This window comes from Scyliorhinus torazame, chromosome 10, assembly GCF_047496885.1.
Source record: "Scyliorhinus torazame isolate Kashiwa2021f chromosome 10, sScyTor2.1, whole genome shotgun sequence".
Taxonomy (NCBI): Eukaryota; Metazoa; Chordata; class Chondrichthyes; order Carcharhiniformes; family Scyliorhinidae; genus Scyliorhinus; species Scyliorhinus torazame.
The window spans coordinates 93,439,184-93,464,443 of NC_092716.1; the positions used below are offsets into that span (position 1 = coordinate 93,439,184).

Here is a 25,260-nt window from a genome sequence, read left to right on the forward strand (position 1 = left end):
AACTGTGCCAATCAACATAGGGGAAAAGGAACGCTAATCCTCCTCCCGGAGTATTGTGACATGAAGCAGGGTGCTGGAGGCCACGCAGTGATATTAAACTCCGATTACTCAATTAAATTTCCAGAGATAGACAATTCAATTTTCAAACATAATTTCCACCAATTTCCCCCACCCACTTTTTGTGGGAATGGTTCGGAGAAGAAAAGAGACACCATTCAGGCCACAACTGGAGATTAAAGCAGAACAAATTAATCTCCAAGAGGACAGTTTGCCTTTCAACCTGGAAGTTGAAATGAAATGAATGAAAATAGCTTATTGTCACAAGTAGGCTTCAAATGAAGTTACTGTGAAAAGCCCCTAGTCGCCACATTCCGGCGCCTGTTCGGGGAGGCTGGTACGGGAACAAATAGATCTCAAAACTGATGGTAATAAGTTCTCCAATTGTTAATGTTGTTCCAAATGGCAAATTTATTAACCAGTTAAATGTAAATGAATTGCAGTCCGACAACTCCGTGCTTGATAGATTAATTAGTTTTATAGTCACAAGTCCGCAATCTGCAACAAAACTCTTGGTCGCCTCAATTTAGGCCATTTTATAAACTAGAAATTTATTAACACTTAAGTCAATCATAAAAAGCAATTTGATACAATGCTGCAGATATAAATTCATTAACATTACACAAGATTCTACATTTGGAATTACTGGGGCAATGCTGTACATGGGGTACATTCCACTCTGCAATTTCAATGTAGTTTCACAGAACCCCAACAATAGCATAGCATTCAAGTGAGACAATTTTACCGTATCCCTCAGTTACTGAGTTCATAATTGCATGTAAAAAAAATGCTCACACATACCCACAATGTCTAGGACACATTTCAGTAATGCCCAATTGCACCTCTACATTTTCGATTCTGTTTTACATGACATTTTACATGTGAGGAACAATTTTATTCCCAAGGCGAGAATGGAGATAAGAAACAGCATTACCGAAAAGGAAGAGATGAATTGGATTTACTAATCCGTTAGTTTAGTTTTTCCCTTCAAGAAAACTAGCAATTAAGTTGTGTTTCATATTCCAGTTTAGTCAGTGATGGTGATCAAACTATAGCTTAATGTTACAGCAAGCAATTAACAGCAGGCACTGGTCCACCATAGCTGACACCTATTTTGCAAAGGAAATTAGGTAACTGCCAGACCCAGGGGCCTGATTAGAGTTTGAAGAGATCATTTAGTTTTTATTATTTATATGTACCAATGGTTCTAAGAATTAACACAAGAACCTAAAGTTTCTAAACTAAAAACCACTAGTGCACAAAAATGTACACAATGAATCGATGTATAGGCGCAGTATAAAAGCAATGCCTTATATATTTCAAAGCTTTGGCCTATATTATATATATATGTAAAATCTCCTATTGCATTTTGATCGACAGGCATATCCCAGCAATTGTGGCGACTGACCAAGGTTATTCACAAGCTGGGTAAGGCTCAAAAACAGTTACATCATTTTGCAATCAGTTCAAAAAACCTGTGACATTATTAGAATGCTAGTCAGAAGGAATTAAAACAAACATATTGCTTGGGAAGAGAATTTGGACCAAAACAAAAGAACTACTTTCAAAATATACAGACCTTTATTTACATTTCACCTCATATAGACTCTTAAGCATTCACAAATGCATCAATATTCGCAGTAAAACAGTAAAAATGAAATTTCTTCAACTGCATAGTTAAGCCAGCATACTGTCCCAGAAAGTAATGGAACTAGTCAGCCCAAGGTTACATTCAAAATATAGTCAGTGCCCAAAGCATACAAGATTCTAATGATATGAGGAATAAGTTTCATTAAAGCCTGAGCTTGGGGCTGGGGGTCTGTGCAACAACATCCCGCACCAAAACTGTATAATTCTTTTCATGCACAATAGTAACAGACTAGATACTAAACCGATTATGCTTCCAACACCCTCCACTTTCCCCTCCAACTTCCATTTGCTAAAAGCTTTCCATATTTCCTTCTGCTGGTTGGGAACTTCCAACTGCATACATTGGTCTGTACTGTTCTGCAAATTGACTGGTAAAACTACCAACCTTATAAAGTGCAACACAAACCCCTTAACTCATGGACAAGCAGATTCAAAAATCACAACACCCACTCTTCCAAAAAGTTTCTTTCAATTTTTGTTTAAGGTTTTGTTAACAAGAAAATTTATATTTAATTCCCTTCAAAAGCTGGAGAAAGGTGCAAGTTTTCTTTACAGCCCATATTTCTGTTAAAATACTGGTGAATGTAAAGCAGCTGCTTTCTCAACAAGCATGACGGGGTACACAAGTGTGACATTTAAAGATAAGAATTCAATGCACAGCAATTGGCAGATGTACACTAGATGCTGGAGGAATTTGATGATTAAAATAAAAAAGACTGAAAGTTTGTAGAGCAATGTCACATTATAACCCAAAATTCCAAGGATCTACAGAGCTGCAGCACATTTGGATACCAAGGAATAGCATGACACCAATATTTTAAAAATCCCAAAATTCACCTAACATTAAGGAAAAGGTTTTTGTGCAGACAAAGCTTTAACTGGAGAGCGGAAAGTACAGATATTTGTCTGATAAATTAAAGTGGTAAAATATAAAGACAAGAGTCAAAATTTCAGAATGAGAGTATCATTGTTCCTCACATTTGCAAACATGGAAAATTAACAAAACAAGTAAAACCTGAAATGATAAATTTAATTGTGCAGCTTCATTTCCCTTTTCCAAATATTCTTACTTACTAACCATGAACTGCATAAAATTCAAAAACCCAAACTTTAGTGTTAATACTTCCTACAATACATAACCACTTTGATAAGATTTATAGATATCAAGGTCCAAAAAAATATACATTTAACAATTAATAAATATTGATCAACAGACAACAGATCCCAGAGATCAGGCACTTTTGTTAGAAAACATTGGGGTATTATATTTTGACAATTCAGAAAACAGTGAAGCTTTTTTGCCTTTTCCAAGTGTAGAAAGAATCTGACATGTAGCTGAAGATGAGACTTGGGCCTGGCCATATGTAGGAATGTATCTGGGTAGAGATTCTCTTAAGTGGCTGGCTGATTGACAAGGCATTAATAGTGTGGATTTGGAGACCAATCATAGTCATCAGTGACTCTTCTCGAATGTTTCTTCTGGAATTAGTGTGTGGAATGGGTAGTCCCAAAACCGACTCGTAATTCCAAATCCTAAATGGGAGGGGGGAAAAGAAAGACTACAGGTTAGAAGTTGCACTACATTTGATAGATGCCAAATTAAACCTTAATGACTAGGCGCAATGAAGACTGGCATAAAGTCTTACTGACTGTAAGGTTCCAAGCTAATTCCCTGGTCTACACTCAGCTTCATCTATTTTACCCTTTCCACGGACTTTAAGTCTAGCGAAAAGCTGGGATTCCTACCCTAGATTACGTTTCATGTGGCCACTCCCCCCTCCCCCCAAAATAAAATGTACACATGCCTTTTATAAAATCACAACCTGACCAGGTTTGGCCATGGTGCACACCTCTTCCCTGCTTTTGCCCCAATCCTAACTCAAATAACTTACAACCATTCAATGTCCAGGTTGACACACAGAGGGGCCACTTGTAGGTGGTGATTTGAAAAACAAATCACTGCGTATATTCTCAGCATCTTGGAAACGCTTCCCAGATAAACCATCACTCTCCAGGGAATATTAAAGAGGTAAGTGCACAACATGGGGAGGGGGGCAATCTCTCAGAATCTCCCCTTCCTAAGGAGAGATTCACCTCACCCTAAAAGGATGAGAATAATTCTACTCAGTGCTTCATGTTCAGATCTATTTCCAGATAGATTGGACTCTGTACGAAGGAACTAAGTGGTTTGTAACCCAATGGAGGATTAACAGTTTGAATATTTTACGTACATTTGGACAGAGCCCCTCTTACTTTTAAATTTAGTCCAGCAACAGCAGTTCCAAAGCATTTCCCCCCAGATATTAGCATTACACCATATTTCCCACAGTACTTCAGCATACTTGACTGACACTGACAGCAACCTTTGAGGGGTTTTGGGTGGGGCAATATTGTCCAGAACATCCAAGAGGAACTCCCAGCTCCTCAACATACGCTGATGCCATCTTCAGTATCTATTTGAACCATCAGAATAAGCCACTGCCTCTTCCGTCCTTCAAGTACAGCATGAAAATGTAAGCTACTTGTGACACCAATAAAGATTATTATTAAAAATGCCTAGTACCTAGACATGCACAGTTTAAAATAAATTTTGTATTTTTAAGGGTGAATAAACTACTCAGCTTGGAGTTTTCCTCACACAGAAAAACACTTGATTAGCTGGGCACAAGTGGTAGAGGAGAATAAAGTGCAATAAATCGTTAATTCTGCTGTTTCCAATATTAATTACAAACATGTTAAAAAGCAGTTCTATATACCTAATCTTTGGTGTTCAAAATGATGTTTAACATGGTATGCTTTAAGTCCATAGAGGTAGCTGCCCTTCTTTGGAGTTCCATAATGTAGATAATAATGTATCATATCATAGACAACATAGCCACATAGACCTCCAACAAAGATAGACATGCCGACTGCTCCTGGAGCAAACAAGTGGAAAGCAGCAAGAAATAACACTACAACGAATGATGCTGGAACAGGCGGGAAGACCAAACGTGAACCATCAAATGGAGACTGCAGAGAGGAGAGAGAATATATTTCAGTCTTTACATGACAGGTTGCTTAGGTGCACAATTTTCATCGAACACAACCTCCTCACCTTCAACTTACAGCATTAATTTGTTTGTTTCTATATTAAGAGTAACAGATCTACTGCACAGGTAGTTTTCAGCATCAAGACCTAGTAGAACATACAGGTTTCACATCTTAAAAAAGGCAGGAGGAAGGACTTCCAAGAGTTCAAAACCTGAGTTGTAAGATTTACTTTGTGTATAATTGGGGTTTTGGGGGGGGGGGGGGGGGGGGGTGAAGTATAAACAAGGGAAAGACATTTGCAAAATAGTAAAATATTTGATATATTATTTATTTTCCTTCTTAAATCACTTGTGCATAAGATGCTGATCCAGTCATGCTCTAAATCAGGCATTGTAAAACTCAGGGGCACGACCCTCCCGGTGAGTCGCGAGCGGGTGTCGGGAGGGTCGCGGAGATGTCCGTCGCGGTGCTCTCAATCGCGCAAATCTGCGCGCAACAGCCACAGCAGCCGGCTGTTAAAAACGCCAACTGCAAGCGGCCTTCAAAATGGCCGCAAACATGTAAAAAAAGTGTGGCCGCACTGCGCATGCGTGCCAGATCATCGCCGTGCATGCGCAAAACTATGCACATGCGCGCCGATGATCGGGCACTCATGCGCAGTGCGGCCGCTTTTTTTTTAATAAACGGTCGCACCTTTTAGTTTTACAAGTTTGGGGAGGTTTTATTCATTTATTTTATCCATTTAATTTTTATTTTGTTCATTTATTTTATTCATTTTTTTAAAAAAACAAGTTCCGAAGGGGGGGGGGGGGGGGAGAATTTATTTGATGAAATTTTACCAGAAAAAAAATGCAGGACTTTGAACAGACTCCATACCTTCCGACACCGGAAGGCTTCACCTTCATCCAACAGGTTCCATTGGAGGAGCGTGTACGAGGGCCAAAGGGACCCAAAACCATTGCCTCCATTTATGTCAGCAGCAAACAAGGTAAGAGAAAATGGTGTGTCGCGCAGGTCGGCCGGCGTGGACCGTGAAGGTCGGCCGGGTCGGGTCCCGAAGGTTGGCTGGTTGGTAAAAATGGGTCCCCGGGAAAAAAGTTTGAAGAACACTGATCTAAACGACAGTTGAGGATGATGGAAATCTTTGGTCAGATAAGTAAATTAAAGCTTCCGTGCATTAAAGAGAAAAGCTCGATGGAAAACCCTTTGCACAAAGATACTCTTTTGAAAAAAAAATCTCTGCTCAACCATCTGCAATGTCTCGGCCTGGGCGTGGCAGGATCAGTGTCCCATCTGCACAAATGCTTTCTGTGATATATTGTATACACTGGTAACAGAGCCTGGTGGAACTTTAAAAGAGTGGACCGCTAACTTAGTGATTTCGGTTTCCAACTTCCAATGAATTTTTAAAAATATGTAAATAGTAGCAACACTTTCTTTGAAATTCTCTCACGGTTTTATGCCGTAGTGTTTAGAACAGAAAATAATTTCCCTTTCATTGAGTTAAGTATTGGGTTCACTTAGTTTTGGATGGAGGAATCTCTGACCAAAAGCCTGTTTTAATATCTCATACAGATCAAGAGAACCTGGTGATTTTCACCAGTCCCACACTGCAGATACCCTGCCCACAGTCTGTGATCTACAGTGCAAGTTCTGGTTAAACAACAAAGGAATAAGCGTGATAGCATTCTTAAAACAAGTGCAGGTAGAATGAGGAAGATCTACGAATTAAAAAAGATCCGCCACACAGCTTTGGCACATCAAAATATGATCAATACTTGATTGCATAGGGAAATTGCAGGTTAACCCGGACTGCTAACCTCAAGAATTCAGTGTCACAAGGCAGCTATTACAACAGAGCATATAGGAATCTATTTGAGAGGAATGAACTTGCATAGTCTTGTGAAACTATCTCATAACCAAGATGTTTATTCTGGTGTACATGTAGCAACAGTTTGTCCATATGTTCACCTAAACGTTTATCAAATGAAGTGGATGTTTTATGTGGGTCTTTATTCCATTAATGAGCATTAAGTCGAAGCACTAAATTGCTGTGGAATCTCAAATATGGTGGCTTCATGTCTCATCAAAAATATTTTATACAATAATTTCACATACCCAATAGCAAACCCCCCCAATGATAGTGCTATCCAAGACGTTAGAAGCTCACTAACTTGATGATCTGAAACTAAACTCAAGCACAATGAATGCAATTTTCAATGGGCTTCAGAATCATAACACTGGGGAGAGAGTGGAGTGATGATGCACCACAAGCGATGGTGCTGGAACTGATTATGGGACATAAAGTATGACAAAGTGCCTTAAATCCCTATTGGAGACACTAGATTCTAAACACTGTTTCGCTCTCCACAGATTCTGCCAATCCCGCTGAGTTTTTATAGCACTCTCTCTCTTTATTTCAGATGTTTAGGGTTTCTCACAATTAAAGAAAGTTTTTGTATCCATGGATTTTGATTGACAATTCAAGCGACCATCAGGTCTGAAATCACAAGTTGTATACAATCATCAAAAGTTTAAAATTATTCTTAGACATGAGAATGCCAAAAGACTTGGGAAGGAAGAATTCCTTCTTAAAATATGGACCCAACACTTAGAGAAAGAACTAGATTGCAGAACACATCCCAGAGTGAGGTCACCCGGACTCTCAGGGCTTCAGAATTGTGAACCAGTTCTTGGTCATTGTTCTCTAGTCACAATGATGTGACAGTCTTCAAAGGATGTGTGAGAGTAATGACAACAGGAGAATGACGAACTAAAAAAATACAGATGCCAGTTTTGATCATGATTACCATCCCAAATAGCTTGATCATTGAAATCCTGGATGCAGGAGATGCCATTTAACACTGATATCAAGGCCAACAGTGGGTATGGAGTGGAATAAGACTCTCTGCGGCAGCACTGAATTAGGCAGACAAGGTTCAGAAGAGAACCATTAAACTACTATATTAAGCTTTTAACAACTTTCACAGGACTTCTATAAATTGAGAAGTCAATATCCCTGCACGTCCAGTGTTCGGGACTACTTCGGCAGGAGAATAGCATTTGGAGGATGTTGTTCAAAATGAAAGCCCAAATACAATGGTAGAAACCAAAATGGCAATGCAAAGACATTTCTTAAGGGAATCGATGTTTGCCATTAGTTGCTTAACATTCTTTTATAATCAGTTACGTGTCAGCCATTAGACAGAATTTCAGTGCACATGCCAAAAAAATCTTTGCACCACAAGTTTAAAAAGTGCACAATACTACAATTAACCTTGCTGCTGCACAAAATGTACTACATCACAGGGCTACAATTAAACTTATAAGTAGTGCTGCACTCTTGAAATGCATTCATATTTCTTCAGGTTTGGCAAACCTATTCAAGTGACTCTACACAGAATACTTTAAAGGCGTGTAGACACAGTTTAGAGCAGGAAGGGCAGAAGCATATTGGCTATTTTGTGAACCTCCACTTATGGGAAAATATTTTGAAAATTGCTTAATTTATGGCTCCATATAAAACATATTGAATAAAGGGAAGAAACTACAATTTAATTTGACACCATTTACAATAGAAAAATTGGGATGTTGCTAGCGATGTGAAACATGCATCTGCCTCTGAATTGTCACAATGTCAATGTGGCAGAATTGCTGCTTCCTCTCAAGTTCTGGAATTTTGACAACCAGTTTAAGTGGATGTCAGTGACAGAATAAAATAGCATAGAAACTGCAGCGATGGACTCATCATGTCCGTCACCGAGTGATCTGAAAGGCAAAAACTCTAGTTAGGGATTGTAGCTAATTAATTACGGGGGAAAAAACTGCACGGGTTATGAAAAAAAGAGGTGAATGTAGTGCCCTGTAAAAATACCTCATTACAGCAATCTGACAGATGTCATTAATTGTTTCAACAACAAAAGAGATGAGACTTGTAAACGCACTTGTGCTTTTGCCAAGGCAAAAATTTAAGATGCAATGTCAAACTGAAAATTCAAAAACGACTGGATTTAAAGTATTTGAATAGGAATTTCATTATGGAAATCAAAGTAGCAGCCCTACTGAGAACGTCAGATCACGTCAGAGTCTATCCAATCACCTTGTGGTGTTGCCCATGAAGCATGAAGTGAAGAGTGATGAGGTAGTAATTGCTGGCAGGCGGTCTCATATGGAAAAGATATCGATGGATCAGATACTCAACCAGGGACCAAAGAAACATTCCAAGCACGAATAAAAAGGGGAAGCAGTACTTGTGGACGGGAACGGAATAATCTACAGAAAGAGAGAAACTGTTAATGAATCATTGTTCCTCATCCCACAGGTTTCAGTCACTGTTGTATCTTTCCATATTCAGGATCACTCACATTAAGCAAGACTAAATTACTCTATAAATGACGTTCTATTAAAGTTTTGGAATGCTCCAAGTTCCTGCTCTGCTTCCTTATATTCTTAAGCCAGTAATGAAAAAGTACATGAAAACATTTTTACTTAGCCCTTTTCCTTCCCGCTCCCCTCCAATGCCAATTCTTGGACATGATTCTGGTCAGGCTGTTGCCAACACTGTTTGGTAATTGGATAAAATACACAAATAGGCGTGTGTCAATCCATTCACATTTCAGACCTTCTCTTCCCCACCCCCCCCCTTGCTGAGGAATCATTCAATGCCTGCCTCGTGAGAACGTGCTGTCCATCATTCTTCAGCACAAATCTCTTGAGCTTCTAAACCATGCATTGCTACCTTCCCACAGAAGAGATTTGCAAATGCCCACAGCCTGCCAGATATATTATTTTAGAATCTATGCGACTTCAGAAGGGGCACAGTGAGAAGATATCAATAGTTGACCAAGCATCATTAAGCAAACTCAGTTACACAATTTTGGATACTTGCTATTTCAAAACTGCAGGAATACCTGTAAAGGATGTCGAAAGTCGAGTGTTGCCTTGGGCCAGCTCAGTGTAGCTGTACCAACTAAAGAAAATCACAACAGGAGTCCAAACCAAAGGTACCATATACCTGTAGAGAGACAGAGAGAGCACAGAATGAAAACAATCTGTAGAAAGCAATTAGATGAACATTGAAGTACAGATGCTATTGCGTGGGGAGCATTCTAGATTACCCATGGCACACGTCCCTCATTTTATTGGGTGGATTCCAACCTTCACACAAAGGCATGCATAATATCCAAGGACATGGTACCTTTACTGCATTCCGGTCAAAAGTCGCTTCCTTGGTCAGGTGCTGGTTTCATTAATAATGTATGAAGGCCCTCATGAGTTAGAGGCTGGAATGTAATGCAGGGACATTGGAATGTACACATGTATTCTTATCAACAAGCTCCACGTTGCAACAGGCAAGCTCAAAAGCTTTGAATATTGTTCAATCCCCACAAAGTCTTAACAAGTAATGCAACTTTTCCTGATTCATCAGGCAAATACAATCAGGTTAGTGGAATTTCTGTGACGTGGAATGCCAACCTTTGTATTGGAATTAATTATAAAGTGATCAATACTGGTCAATTCCCGATTTGAAATCTCTTAAGGAATCAAACCCATAGTCTTCCATCACAGCTTTTACATGCTGGAGAACCAGAATTATGGTTGCTGCTGATCCCAGTTGCCCCCAAGGCAATAAGTTTTATTCTGCTCATCACACAGCCAGAATAGCAGACACAGCTCCAGATACGTGGCCAATGTCTCATGCAGAAACGATACAGCTTCATTTGATTGTGTCCAGTCTCTCACTAATGCAGCCAGATAACTCTGATAAAAAGGCAACAAAGGTAAGCATCATGTCAACTGTTGTGATGAATGACAGATACCAGATCATATGCAGATCTCTGCTCTCACGTTGATTGAGATGCCATTGATTTATTAATGTTGGCAGTTTTCTGAAATAGTCCCGTTAACTTTCTTCAAAACAGGATTCTATACAGTACAATACTCTTCCCACCTTAGTCTGGTTCCTTTCTGATGTTGAATTTTGTCTGCTGCGTATCTTTCCAATTGTATTTCAATTGAATGGTATTCCTGACCCCCACCATATCAGGCATAAACAAAAACTGAAATCTAAATTGTATCAAGTTAGTTAGTATGTAATCGATTGAATGGAGTTTTTGAACCTTTTGCGCAATATAATTGAAGAGGCCAATAACTTGCCAAATTTTAGATAAGAATGGTTTCACTTTTGTCACACGTTACTTTCATCACACATTACTTTCAAAGGCTGGTAATCATTTAGAAAACACATCTGTACTTTCTAAATTCAGGCTGCTAGACTAGGGCCATCATGCTTAACATCACAAATTACTCTAAACTCCAGAACTTGCCACACCCCTAGCCTAGATGTTCCAGTACAGCTACAACACTGGCATCTACCCAGCAATGTGGAAAATTGCCCAGGTGTGTCTTGTATACAAGAAACAGGACAAATCCAGTGCAGCCAATTACCACCCTACCAATCTACACAATCAGTAGCGAAGTGCTGGAATGAGTCATCAACAGTGCTATCAGGTAGCACTTACTCAGCAATAACCTGCTCACAGACACTCAGTTTGGGTTCCGCCAGGGTCACTGCTCCTGATCTCATTACAGCCTTGGTTCAAACATGAACAAAAGTGCTGAATACCAGAGGTAAGGGGAGAGTGACTGCCCTTGACATCAAGGCAACATTTGACTGAGTATGGCATCAAGGATCCCTAGCTAAACTGGAGTTGATGGGAATCAGGGGGAAAACTCTCTGCTGGTTGGAGTCATACCTGGCACAAAGGAAGATGGTTGTGGTAGTTAGCGGTCAATCATCTCAGCTCCAGGACATCACTGCAGGAGTTCCTCAGGGTAGTGTCCTAGGCTCAACCATCTTCAGCTTTCCATCAATGACCCCCCCTTCCATCATAAGGTCAGAAGTGGGATGTTTGCAGATGACTGCACAATGTTCAGCATCATTCGCAACTCCTCAGACAATGAAACAGTCCATGTCCAAATGCAGCAAGGCCTGGACAATATTCAGGCTTGGGCTAACAAGTGGCAAGTTACATTCGTGCCACACAAGTACCAGGCAATCACTATCTCCTAGAGAGGATCTAACCACCACCCCTTGACATTCAATGGCATTACCATCGCTGAATCCTCCACAATCAACATCCTGGGAAACTGAACTGGCCTAGCTATATTAATACCATGGCTACCAGGGCAGGTCAAAAGCTAGGAATCCTGTGGCGAGTAACTCGCCCCATGATCCCCCAAAGCCTGTCCACCATCTACAAGTCACAAGTCAGGAGTTAATGGAATACTCTCCACTCGCCTGGATGAGTGCAGCAACAACAACACTCAAGAAGCTCGACACCATCCAGGCCAAAGCAGCCCGCTTGATTGCTCCCCCTTCCACAAACATTTAAACCCTCCACCATCGATGAACAGTGGCAGCCGTGTGTGCCATCTACAAGATGCACTGCAGTAACTCGCCAAGGTTCCTGAGACAGCATCTTCCAAACCCACGGCGGCAGATTCCTGAGAACCTCACCATCTGGAGGTTCACCTCCAAGTCACACACCACTATGACTTGGAAATATATCACTGTTCCTTCACTGTCACTAGGCTTTGACAAAGTGTTATCTAGACTCGAAACGTTAGCTCTCTTTTCTCTCCACAAATGCTGTCAGACCTGCTGAAATTGTCCAGTATTTTCGGTTTTTAATCTTGAAACTCCCATCCGAAGAGCACAGTGGGCGTACCTACACCTCAGGAACTGTAGAGGTTCATGGCAACTCACCACCACCTTCTGAAGGGCAACTAGGATGGGCAATAAATGCTGGCCTACCTGCACATCTTTGGGTTGTGGGGGCGAAACCCACGCAAACATGGGGAGAACGTGCAAACTGCACATGGACAGTGACCCAGAGCCGGGATCGAACCTGGGACTTCGGCGTCGTGAGGCAGCTGGGCTAACCACTGCGCCACCGTGCTGCTCTCCAACTTCATTTCTTAGTATTTACATCAGAGGCATGAGCAAGAGGTGTCTCCACTGCTTGCACTGATGGCTGATCATGAGAAAATAGTGGGCTACTTGGTGTGGTTTGAGAGTACATCATAAATCAGGGCGGTCAATAATCAATGACTTATGTTGCAACTATTTCCCATTTGAGAACCGTTTCTGTAGAACTAAAATAGTAGCAATGGCTCCAGCAGAGCCAACTTCATCCTTATTGGGAAGATCACTCTACTGGGTACACGTCTAATGTGTTGGGTGATGTAGGGCTATCCATAGAGGTCAGGGCAGAGGAGCTCATTTTTGGATTGATCACATACATGCATTACAGACCGAATGGCTTCCCAAAGTGCTATAATCTGGTTTGATTTTACATAGGGGAATTAGTGTAAACAGAGGGAATATTCTTTAATCAGAATCACATGAGAAAATGATGATTGCAAGTAAAAGGTATCTTGGTATGTTTAGGCCCAACCTCTTCAGCTGCTTCAATGACCTTTCTTCCAGAAGGTCAGAAGCAGGGAATGTTCGCTGACGAGTCACAAATGGTATGAATGCTGTGCAATTGTCAGTTCTGAAGCAGTCCATGTCCATGGGGGGGGCACATGTCAGGAGTGTGATGGAATACTCACTTGGCCTGGATGAGTGAAGATCCAACAACACAAGAAGCTCAACACCATCCAAGACAAAGCAGCCCCCTTGATCAGCGCTCCACCCACCACCACAACATTCACTCCCTCCACCACAAGCACACCGTGGCAGCAGTGTGCCCCATATACAAGATGCACTGCAACTACTTGCTCAGCCTCCTTTGACAGCACCTTCCAAAACCGCATCCTCTGCCACCTAGAAAGACAAGGGCAGCAGAAACCTAGGAACACCACCAAGTGCGAGCTCCCCTCCAAGCCACTCACCATTATGACTTGGAGCTATATTTAATGTACCATCACAGTCACTGGGTCAAAGTTTTGGAATTGTGGGTGTGTCTAGATGGTATGGACTGCAGCTATTTGAGAAGGTGGCTTACCACCACCTTCAAGAGAAATTAGAGATGGGCAACAAATGTCCTTTACCAATGATGCCCAAATCCCAGGAAATATAACATTTAATCCCTAGTTTTCTATGCTGATCCAGTTTCCTGGAATAAAAGGTTTAATCCAAAATGATGTCCAAAACCCCTTTTTCAGTTAAATTACACTGTATCTCATGAAATATAGGTACACTGCTACTTTAGTTCCTTACCAGGCGGTTTTGGAGCAGGCCTCTACAAGATCGGAATAGAAGAGGCGGATGGGCCGATCTACCGGTTGATGCACCCATTCATCATACGTCTCACGCAAATGCCCAACTTGCCAAAGCAGGGGTTTTTTCCAGTCTACTAAATCCTAGAGGATTAAAATCAGAGAGATGCACTGTATTAACACCTTGCTTGCCTTGCGAATTCAAAATTAGCAGCTGGATTAACCTTAATGCCAATTTAAGAGTCCATTTTAAAATCCACCCGGTTTTGCAACAAAATCCCGTTTCAGTTTCCTACTTTTGATGAGGAAGTTTGTGGGATTGTCATGTGTCTTGGATTCATTGTCCCAGGACAAAAGTGAAACTGATGACCTTTGGTGACTTTTGTCTCAAGTGTATCATCAAAATAAGTGAACCCAGTGATTAACGATGCTCCTCCACCCCCACCCCCACGGTAAGTAGAGGGGACTCTAGAGTCCTTAAGAAACTCAGACCCAATATGGAGCTCACTGGATTTGATAGGTTCTGAGTGTTTGTTCAATGTCTTGAATATTTGTTCCATGTCTGAGTTCGTGCATTTTACATGAATCTCATACACATGTAATGCAATAAATTCTGGAAAGTCTCAGCAGGTCTGACAGCATATGTGAAGCGAGAACTGAGCTAATAGTTTTTTGAAGAATAAAGGGATTAAGGGTTATGGTGTTCGGGCCGGAAAGTGGAGCTGAGTCCACAAAAGATCAGCCATGATCTCATTGAATGGCGGAGCAGGCTCGAGGGGCCAGATGGCCTACTCCTGCTCCTAGTTCTTATGTTCTTACGTTCTTAATGTTAAGAGTCTGAATGAATCTTTATCAGAGCTATAGGGAATTAGAAACAGGATGCGATTTTGGGCACGTTTAGCAGAGTGTTTCTCGGTGCCTGCAGCATCGACAACAACCTCACTACCAAACAGGGTGTTAATTTATTTTGGCCTTGGTGAGGAACGCCCACCGAGGATGCAGGCACCTCACTTTCTGCACGGACAAGCTCAGCTCGTCAACGCAGGAAGAAATTAGGGTGCCATTTTTAAATGCCCTGTCACCCCGATCGCTTGACCCCTCCCTTGGAATCCCCACCATGGCGTTGGGGGCCCCCCAATGCCCCAACCTATCTGTTAGAGGGTCTGAGAGCCCCCATCATGCCACCTTATAAGGGCACAGCACCCTTATAATCCTAATCCCTAATCCCTGGCATGAGCAACCTGGGCACTGCCAGCCTGGTACCCTGGGGCAGTCCTCCTGCCAGTACCATCCAGGCACCCCGGCAGGGCCCCTGCCAAGTTGCTCAGGTGGCAGTGCCCAGGCAGCAGTGAGTGTGCCAGTGTATCACCCTGCCCACAGCCTGACCCCCCCCCCAGGTCCGGTTAGGTCTGGACCACGTTTGTGGACCAGTTCTAAACAGCGCCATGGTGTGGTCTTTCGGGTACGGGCGTTCGTTCCTGGGCCTAACTGCTCACTTAAATATGTTAATTGTGACATCTTGCGAGGTCCCGTTAGATCTTGCAAGGCATTCAGTGCATTGCAAATCTCGCAAGAAGCCTCTCGAGAGATTTAACGGCCTTGTCGCGTCACTGAGTCAGGCCCAATGAGGCCGTTCATTCACGCCTCTACTGTTGTGTGTGTGTGTGTGTTTGCGTGCGTGTGTGTGTGTGGGGGGGGGGGGGGGTCTGATAGAGGGTCAGTGATAGGTGGAGGCCAGGGAGAAATTGACAAGGGATTTGTTGACAAAAAGACAAAAGGAATGTGAATGGTGGCGATCAAGGCTAAGAACGGTAGTGGCACATTAGAAAAAAAAGTTTGTGTTAATGACAGAAAAAAGGCAAGCAGCATGTCAAGAGAACAATCTGGGACAGGGAATAAATGGCCCTATTGCGGTGGAGGAGATGGCAGCAAGGGGAAAAGATGGAAAACAGAAAGGAAAAATGGAAAAAATGAAAATAAACTGAAAAATAAAAACAGGTAAAGGTGGAGGAGAGAGTTCGCAGTTGTTGAACTTAATGTAATGGAGTGCAAAAAGGATATATTAATAAAAATGTATTAATTAGATGTCGAAAGGAAGGATTTTGAGCTTCCTAAAAACCTAAGATATACCGGAGTGCTAAAGCTGCCTTGCCTTTCCGTAGATTGCTACTAAATGTTCAACTCAAGGGCGGCACGGTGGCACAGTGGTTAGCACTGCTGCCTCACACCACCGAGGACACGGGTTCAATCCCAGCCCCAGGTCACTGTCCGTGTGAAGTTTGCGCCTTCTCCGTGTCTGTATGAGTCTCACCCCCACAACCCAAAAAGATGTACAGGATAGTTGGATTGACCATGCTAAATTGCCCCTTAATTAGGGAAAAAATATAATTGGGTACTCTAAATTTCTTTTTAAAGAAGTGCCGAACTCTAGGGTTTCCCTGTAAATGTGGGTGTGAAAATGAACACTACTGTTCTCATTCTGCAGACATTCTGCTTAATTCAACAAGTTATTCAGTGCACCACAAACCATACCGATTCCTGTCAGTTGAAAATGAAATGAAAATGAAAACCGCTTATTGTCACAAGTAGGCTTCAAATGAAGTTACTGTGAAAAGACCCTAGTCGCCACATTCCAGCGCCTGTTCGGGGAGGCTGTTACGGGAATTGAACCGTGCTGCTGGCCTGCCTTGGTCTGCTTTCAAAGCCAGCGATTTAGCCCAGTGTGCTTAACCTGTTTCTCAATGTTGCTTCTCTCAATGAACTCAGCACATCACAAGGAGGTCACAGGAGTTTCAGGCCACAAGGGCAGAATCACTCAGCATGGCACAACAATTGAAATCCAGAGTTACCATTAGCTGATTAAAAAGTTCGACAAGTAACAATTGGCAGCTCACAATACAGGTTTGCCTGTCCAGAATAGAGTAATGAAGACAATCATGGAAAATGCAGTTAGTGCACTGTCACGCTAACTAATCCGGCGAGTGTTAACATTCCAGAGTGCAACACTAAGACCATAGCCCTGCCTTCAGGGGAAAGGATGAGATTTTCCCCAGAGTGGACAAATTGAATGGCAAGTTATCCCACGGCACACATTCCAACACTTCAACAAAACCCACCTTGGCGGAGACAGAGAAGCGGGATGGTTTTGCCTCTTTCAGGAGAAAGAAACAGGGGCACTGAGAAAGAGACTGACATGCAGGTGTAAATTGTAATTACTAAACCCCAAGTACAGCAGTAGTGCAATGCCTACTTCAGAGATATTTTACTTTTACATCAGAAAAAAAAAGCAAGGTTTGTGAAAGACTAACAAAAATGTTAGTATGTAGCATTTTAAAACCAGCCAACTCTCCCCTCTTATTTGGTTAAAAACACACATGTAGCAAGGGGGGCAGCTTACGAGCATGGAGAAATGGTATGCTGCCGGGTCAGCTCTGTAGGGAGGCTGCGGCAAGGGAAATTGTCCAGGTGCGGGACAAGGCAGGGAAGTTGGTGGTAGCTCCAGATCAGATTAACACGGTCTTTAAGAAATTCTGAGAGGTTGTACAGGTCAGAGCCACCTGGGGAGGCCGGGAGATGCAGGAATTTCTAGATGGGCTGGAGTACCCGAGGTGAGGGGAGGGCAGCATTCGAGGGGACGATAGTGGAGCAGGAGGTAAAAGGTGCGATTGGGAGGATGCAGTCGGGGAAGATGGCAGGGCCGGATGGGTTTTCGGTAGAATATTATTAAAAATTCAAAGATAAGCTGGTACCGCTGATGGTGGGGATGTTTGAGGAGGCGATAGGAAAGGGATTGTTACCACAAACTTTGGGGCATGTCGATTTCCCTGTTACTTAAAAAAGATAAGGATCCGACGGAGTGTGGGTCATATAGGCCCACATCACCTTTCAACGTGGACACAAAGATATTGGCGAACGTACTGGTGGGTAGGCTAGAGGAATGCTTCCCGAAGGTGATAGGTGAAGATCAGATGGGGTTTGTGAGAGGGAGCAGCTCTTTTCGAACATTAGGAGGGTATTGAACGTGGTTATGGTATCGGCGGAGTGGAAGGAAATAGAGGTGGTTGTGGCATTGGACGCTGAGAAAGCGTTTGACCGGGTAGAATGGGGGTACTTGATGGCAGTTCTAGAGCGGTTTGGAATTGGACCCAGATTTGTGGACTGGGTAAAGCTATTATATAAAGGAGCCGAGGGCCAGTGTCCACACAAACAACATCAGCTCAGAATACTTTCCTCTCCACCGTGGGACTAGGCAGGGATGTCCTATGTCCCCCCTGTTGTTTGCACTCGTGATTGTGCCATTGTACATCGCGTTAAGAAGTTTGGGGGTATTGAAAGGGATAGTGCGGGGGAGGATAGAGCATTGGGTGGGTATCCTTTTATGCTGATGACTTGTTATTATACATGTCGGAATCGAGTGTGTCAATAGGGGGAATACTGGAGCTGCTTTGGATCTTTCTCAGGGTACAAATTAAATCTAGACAAGAGTGAATATTTTGTGGCGTCTTGGCTAGTGTGGGGGCAGAGGGGGGGGGGCCATTCCGTAAGGCAGGGACTCACTTCAGATACCTGGGAGTGGAGGTTCCTCGAGATTGGGGGGGGCTCCGTAGATACAACATTTCTAGTTTGGTGGGGAGGGTGAAAGCTGATCTGGCAAGGTGGGATGATCTCCCTCTGTCACTGGTGGGTCGGGTGCAGGCAGTTGAAATGAATGTGCTGCCGCGATTCCTGTTTATTTTTCAATGCCTGCCGATTTTCCTGCCAAAGGCATTTTTTAGAGAGATTGAAGGGATGATTACCTCGTTCATATGAGAGGGAAGGTGGCCAGAATTAAAAAGGTGCTGCTACAGAGGGGAAGGGAGGCAGGGGGTTTGGGTCTTCCGAATCTGATGTATTATTACTGGGCGGCGAATGTGGAGAAGTTGTGGAGCTGGGTCAGAGGGGTTGACTCCGAATGGGTCAGGATGGAGGAGAGTTTGGGTAGGGGGTCGGGATTGAAGGCGCTAGCGACAGTGCCACTCCCGACGTCCCCGGGGAGATACTCAGGGAGTCCGGTAGTAATAGCTTCATTGAGAATTTGGAGGCAGTTTCAACAGTACTTCGGGTTGGGGGCAGGGTCAAGGGAAATGCCGATTCGTGGGAACCACAGATTTTAGCCAGGGAAGTGGGATGAAATTTCGGAGATGGGAGAAGGAATTAGGACACTAAAAGATTTGTTTCTTGGGGTCGTTTTGCGGGATTGAAGAAGCTGGGAGCGACATATGGGCTGGAGCAGGGGGAAATATTTAGATACATGCAGGTTAGAGACTTTGCCAGAAAGGAGATACAAAGCTTTCCAATAGAGCCGGCTTCCACATTGCTGGAGGAGGTGCTGACGAAAGGGGGACTGGAGAAGAGGATAGTATCGGCTATTTTGGAGGTGGAGAAGGCACCGCTAGAAGGGATCAAGGCAAGAGAGTTGGAAGACGGTATGGAGGAGGGGTTCGGTGGTGAGGTGCTGCCAGAGGGTGAACGCCTCCACCTCGTGTGCGAGGTTGGGGCTGATGCAGCTGAAGGTGATGTGTCGAGTGCACCTTACAAGGGCAAGGATGAGCCGGCTCTTTGAGGGGGTAGAAGATATGTGTGAACTTTGCGGGAGGGGGGCCCCCGCAAAGCACGCTCGTATGTTTTGGTCCTGTCCAAAGCTGGAGGATTACTGGAAGGAAGATTATTAAGATAATCTCTAAAGTGGTGCATGTGAAACTGGACCTAGGCCCTCAGGGGGCCATATTCGTGGTGTCGGACCAGCCGGGGTTGGAGATGGGTGCGGAGGCAGATGTTGTAGCCTTCACCTTGTTGATCACCCGAAGGCGGATCCTGTTAGGGTGGAAATCAACCTCTCCACCTGTGCCCTGGCATGGCGGGGGGGACCTGCTGAAATTCTTAATGCTTGAAAAGGTCAAATTTGAACTGAGGGGAACGTTGGGGTGGGGGGGGGGGGGTCTACAATTCATGGGCGTTATGCACTTTCGAGAATTGGATCACATCCAACACTAGGGGGCGAGGGGCTGAATGTGTTAATGGTGGCTATGGGGAATTCCGGATTCCTTTTTGTCATTTGTTTATGTTAACATGCGGCTAATGTCTGGGGTTGGGTTGGAGGATGGGATCGTTATTATTGATATGGGGATTGACATTACATTCGTTACCGATTATTGTTTATTGTTGGGTGTAAATTTGGGAGAAAATGTGAAAAGGAGAAGAAACACACATGTAATATCTGTAGAATTTTCTCTCTACTCCAATCTAAGTATTATTCATTTGGCCATGGTTCGACAGGCACTGCAAAACTCTTTATCCACCCCAACCATTTAATCAGATATAATCCACCCAAGCATCACAAGCAGGTTGGATTCTGTGCTGATCAGACATCCATACAAACAGGGCCATACTGATCAAGAATGAAACCCTTAATTAGTTTTCCTCTTCCTAATCCAGGAGCAGCAAGACCAATTTTGGTTCTCTGGTAGCTGTGAAAATCAGCTAACTCCAAACAGTGGTTTAAACTTGAGAGCTTCAGTTTCACCATTATACAATAGAGGTAGCATCATGCAGGTGAACGTGCAACACAAGGTTGATGTAAGGTACAAATAGGCAGTGCTTCTTCCTTGGGCACTACAAACAAAACAACAAGATTTCAATAGATCACTCAGGAATTAATCAGTAGTGCTGATAAACAAATATCCAAACTTACAAAACCTCATGCACCTATGCTCAAAATCACATTTGCTTGGAAATGTGCTTTTGTTCACTCGAGTAGAAAAAGAGAGCTCCAAGGTAAGAATACTAGTAATTAAGGAAACTAGAAAGGCTAAAATGTTAATTAAAAAACAAATAAGTTGCAAATAAAGTTCCCTGCAAACCACGTTCATATGTTTTGGCCCTGTCCAAAGCTGGAGGATTACTGGAAGGAGGTGTTTAGGGTAATCTCTATAGTGGTGCACGTGAAACTGGACCCAGGTCCTTGGGAGGCTATATTCGGGGTGTCGGACCAGCCGGGATTGGAAATGGGTGGGGAGGCAGATTTTGTAGCCTTTGCCTCGTTGATCGCCCAAAGGTGGATCCTGTTAGCGTGGAGATCAACCTCTCCACCCTGTGCCCTAGCGTGGCGGGGGGGGGGGGGGGGGGGGGGGGGTGGGTGGGGGGGGGGGACTCTTGAGAAGGTTAAATTTGAAATGAGGGGAAGGATGGAGGGGTTCTACAATTCATGGGCGTTATTCATTATGCACTTTCGAGAATTGGATCACATCGAACATTGGGGGGGGGGGGGGGGGGGGGTGCTGGGAGGGTTGGGGTTTGCTTTTATTTTCCCAGCATTGTAAATACTCTGGAGCAGATGTCTTTTTAAAAAATAAAATATTAACATATACTATATATAGTTGAGGATTAATATTGACCACCCAAAAGGAGGCAGAAAAACCGATCTTATATTCCTCCTCGACACTATTCAGAAATTAATATGCAGTAAATCACCAGTTCTGTTACAAACAATATTTTGCAATAGATTAAAGCTTTAAAGATTTCATGCCCCAAACTTCCCCAATTACTCACCCATCCCCCATTGAATTTGGATTCCTCTGTATACCCATCAGCTATCGAATGATTCTAAGGAGTTTTAAAGAAAATTACTCCACAGTTGCGCAAAGTTACTCTTGATTAAAGGATTGACTGACTCCGACTTTAACAAGCCCCTTACGTTATCTGGATCCACCGACTTGCATCTGGCATCCATCACCGAATTTGATCCCCGATTGGCTATACTTCGTTCTCGAACAGCCTGTGGAATTTTAAAAAGACAGTCGGTCATAATCCAGTATAAAAGCAGAAAACAAACCAACCATGTCGTAGTGAACCACGCATTTGCACAATAATAAAACACAACTTCACTCATGTTTTGGAATTTAATTATTTCAATTCCATGGCCTGCACGGGATAAGGGGAGGAGAGAAAAGCAAGAGAAATAGAAATGTCATCCCGACAGAACCAATGGTTCGTCAAGTTACTTTTACCTCAATGAATGAGTAATTACACAAAGTGCTTACGTTGCATCTTAGTGTTGAGACATCTTTTTCCAAAAATATACTTCATAACATTTGTGAAGATTACAAAATGTAATGTTAAATTTGAACTGATGTGGTCATGTGAGTACCTTGAAGAAATGGGTGTTGAAGGAAGAAGAAGAAAAAAAAGAAATGGACTATATTATTATACCTGTTTGCGGGTGTTATTTTCTGAAATAAAAAAGTATATTTACTGTGTGCATTTCTTAAAGGATAGTGAAAAGGTGAAAAATGAAACCATCTTGAAGTTGATGTTTTTTTTCTGGGGGGGGGGGGAAAGAAAAAGAGGTGTCATGTGAGAGTACCTTTAAGAAATGGGTGTTTATAAATGGGTGTGTATGTAAGTATCTGTAGTGAGAGTACCTTCAAGAAATGGGTGCTTATTACTGCAGTGATGTCAAAGTGGGTGGAGCTGGACTGTGTCAGCTTTATACTTTCGTTTTAGGCTGTTTGTTGCAGGGTGTTTTAGTTTCGTTTTCAGAGCCGGATAGCTGCAGTCACAGCCAGAAGGTGTATTAGAGTCTCGCTCTGTAATCTAAAGACTGTAAATTGATCCTTTGGTGATTTAAAACTAATAACTGCTCGCAGTAGTGACTTTAACCTGATGTGCTTCTGGTAAAAGGTGTTTAAGTCTTATGGATGTTAAAAGGAAAGCTTAAAGGATTACTTAGTGTTGTAGTCTTTGGGGGTTGTATTTGAATTGATGGTTACTAAGATGTTCACTGTATGTTTTAAAAAGGTTAACTGGAGTTCATAGAATAAACATTGTTTTGCTTTAAAAAATACTTTTCTATTTCTGCTGTACCACACCTGTAGAGTGGGCCGTGTGCTCCCCATACCACAATCTCGTAAAAGTTGTGGGTCCATTATACACTTTGGGGTTCTCTAAACCCTGGCCCATAACAGTGTAAAAGTGCAGAACACATCATCAGTTTCTGATCCAAATACACACTACAATTAGAGTTATACTGACAATATTAATTTCATGCTAAACATACAGCCCCAGGGTTTTTATTTTTTATACACAGTTCCCAGCCCCTCCATGTACAATGGTGAGAGTGCACAGACTGTGGCGGGCATTTCCTTTAGTGAATCCTTTTAAACATTTCCAGTGAACACAGAAACAAAATCTAATATCCTTCACATGGGAGTAGCCCAACTAAGTTAAATTAATGCTACACTTCCGGCATGCAATTTTCTCGCAACTCCAAGACATTGATTTCTTGTTGAGGTGCAATTCCATTGGCACCAGTCACTTTCCGGAGGAGAGGCAGAAATAAAAATCAAACACGGAGTCATTATTCTATTGTCATTGCTGTTGAATGCCTGCACCTACTGCTAGAAGAATGTGTGGACACCCTCCGATTGAAATGCCACAACATCCCACTCCAAGGTCGATGCAGGATTACACAAATAGTGCATTAGCCACACAATTCCGGTGCTCAGAGCGGCAAGTAGATTTAAAAAAAAAAAGTCCTATTTGCAATAATCTGATTTCAAGAAGAGATGCAGATACAAATCAGTAAAACAGATAAACTACTATGAATATGATAAGACTTCCTTGAAAGCAGATTAAATGCCATTTGACCAGTATAATTATAAATTGAATACTCAAGTCGAACAGCTGAGCAAGAACTTAAGCTTTCTTAGCTTTGGAAAACAGAACTAGAAACCAAGGCTATTTTGACGACAGAACATAAATGCCTCAGAAAAAGGCAACATTCCTAACAAAGTATTGAAGTCAGCAACTAAGCAAGCCGAAGCTTCAGTTAAAGAAACAGAACTGAAATTTGCTGGTCATTATATTCTGCTTCTGCTAAGAAAAGGAGTAATTTGTTGAGAATCGTTCCAGAATTTATTTGGGGAGGGAATAGAGGGAGGTAGATAAAACTACAGAAAAACTGTGCTTAAGCAACATGTACAACACCAGTGATAGAACCAAGTTTATCTTCTACAAATTAGAAGATAAGGAATGTCTCAGTCTTCAGATAGTTTGTTGGATACAAATCTGATTTCTCCTCAGGCTACAAGTTACTATACAATTGTGAACATTCCTCAGAATTAAAGAAAAATATACCAGCCTGAGGACCCACATTTTACAGGTCTATGAATTACCAGTTAGAAGGACCTCTGCAGGCCTATAAACATAGTCAAGTTTCATACATCAATGGGTTTTTGAGAGTGGAATCACATTATCATTGACATACAGGACTGCCTCAGTGTTAATTTCCAGGCTTTCTTAATCAAACTTGCCCCACCCAGGCTTGCTTGGAATCCCAGGAAACTCGAGATGAACTTGGTTTTCCTTCACTTCTGTCGAGCAGCTCTGTTGTAGGAGTCAGACCCTTTTTAAAAAAAAATACTCAACGTTGATCTTTTTGCATCCAAATTGGGTTTCAAGTGATGCAGAGGGGAACTTGATGGTATACATATTAGTTTCTGCAGGGTTTCTTCCTAGAATACATTAAAACCACTGATAGTCAATGGAGTCACATCAGGTGCATGTGTGTATTACGTTATTTATTTAAAAATAAATTTAAGAGTACCCAATTCTTTTTTCCAATTAATAGGCAATTTAGCATGGCCAATTGATCTACCCCGCACATATTTCTGGGTAGTGGGGGTGAGACCAATGCAGACATGGGGAGAATGTGCAAACTCCACACGGTGAGTGACCCGGGGCCTGGACGCCATGAGACAGCAGTGCTAACCACTGCACTATGCTGCCCTCCCCCCCCCCCCCCCTTATATTACGCTACTTAACTGAATATGCCCTAAATGATCATCTCCAGCATTATCCAATGGATCACAACTGATGAGATGAACAACAAATGTTTCACCAACAAAACCCAAACTCAAGCCAAGATAGCAAACCACTCTGCTAACAAGGAGTACCACTACGATGTAGGAATATTGCGCAAGAGCTGTCTCGAATTAAACCGATCAGATCTATGGAATACAAAACACAAGACCTAGCAATGTTCTTGCGATACACTGCAGGTGGTAACCAAACACCATAAATTATACCACTTCTTTGAAGGGAATGTTGTCTTTGAATGAGTGCAGGATTTAAGATCAGGCATACGTTTTCAAGTTTTAGACTGTTTCCATGAAATGGTCTTGCTAAAAGTTATGAGAAGCCAAAAGGAACGCTCCTCAAAATGGCTAGAATTTTTTAATTTTTCTATTGACGGGACAATAT

The 25,260-nt window shown here is 42.5% G+C and overlaps 1 protein-coding gene across 1 annotated transcript in view; it reads right to left on the reverse strand.

Annotated features, from left to right (window-relative positions):
- Window positions 1-441: 441 nt before the first annotated feature.
- Window positions 442-25,260, reverse strand: part of fa2h (fatty acid 2-hydroxylase) — a 104,720-nt gene continuing 79,901 nt past the window's right edge. The window contains exons 2-7 of the mRNA XM_072518442.1: window positions 21,695-21,775; window positions 13,964-14,106; window positions 9,648-9,751; window positions 8,837-9,009; window positions 4,464-4,716; window positions 442-3,240 (exon numbers count right to left, since the gene is read on the reverse strand). Of these exons, the coding sequence (XP_072374543.1) occupies window positions 3,161-3,240; window positions 4,464-4,716; window positions 8,837-9,009; window positions 9,648-9,751; window positions 13,964-14,106; window positions 21,695-21,775 (834 nt within the window). The 3' untranslated portion in view covers window positions 442-3,160. The remainder of the gene's footprint in view (window positions 3,241-4,463; window positions 4,717-8,836; window positions 9,010-9,647; window positions 9,752-13,963; window positions 14,107-21,694; window positions 21,776-25,260) is intronic.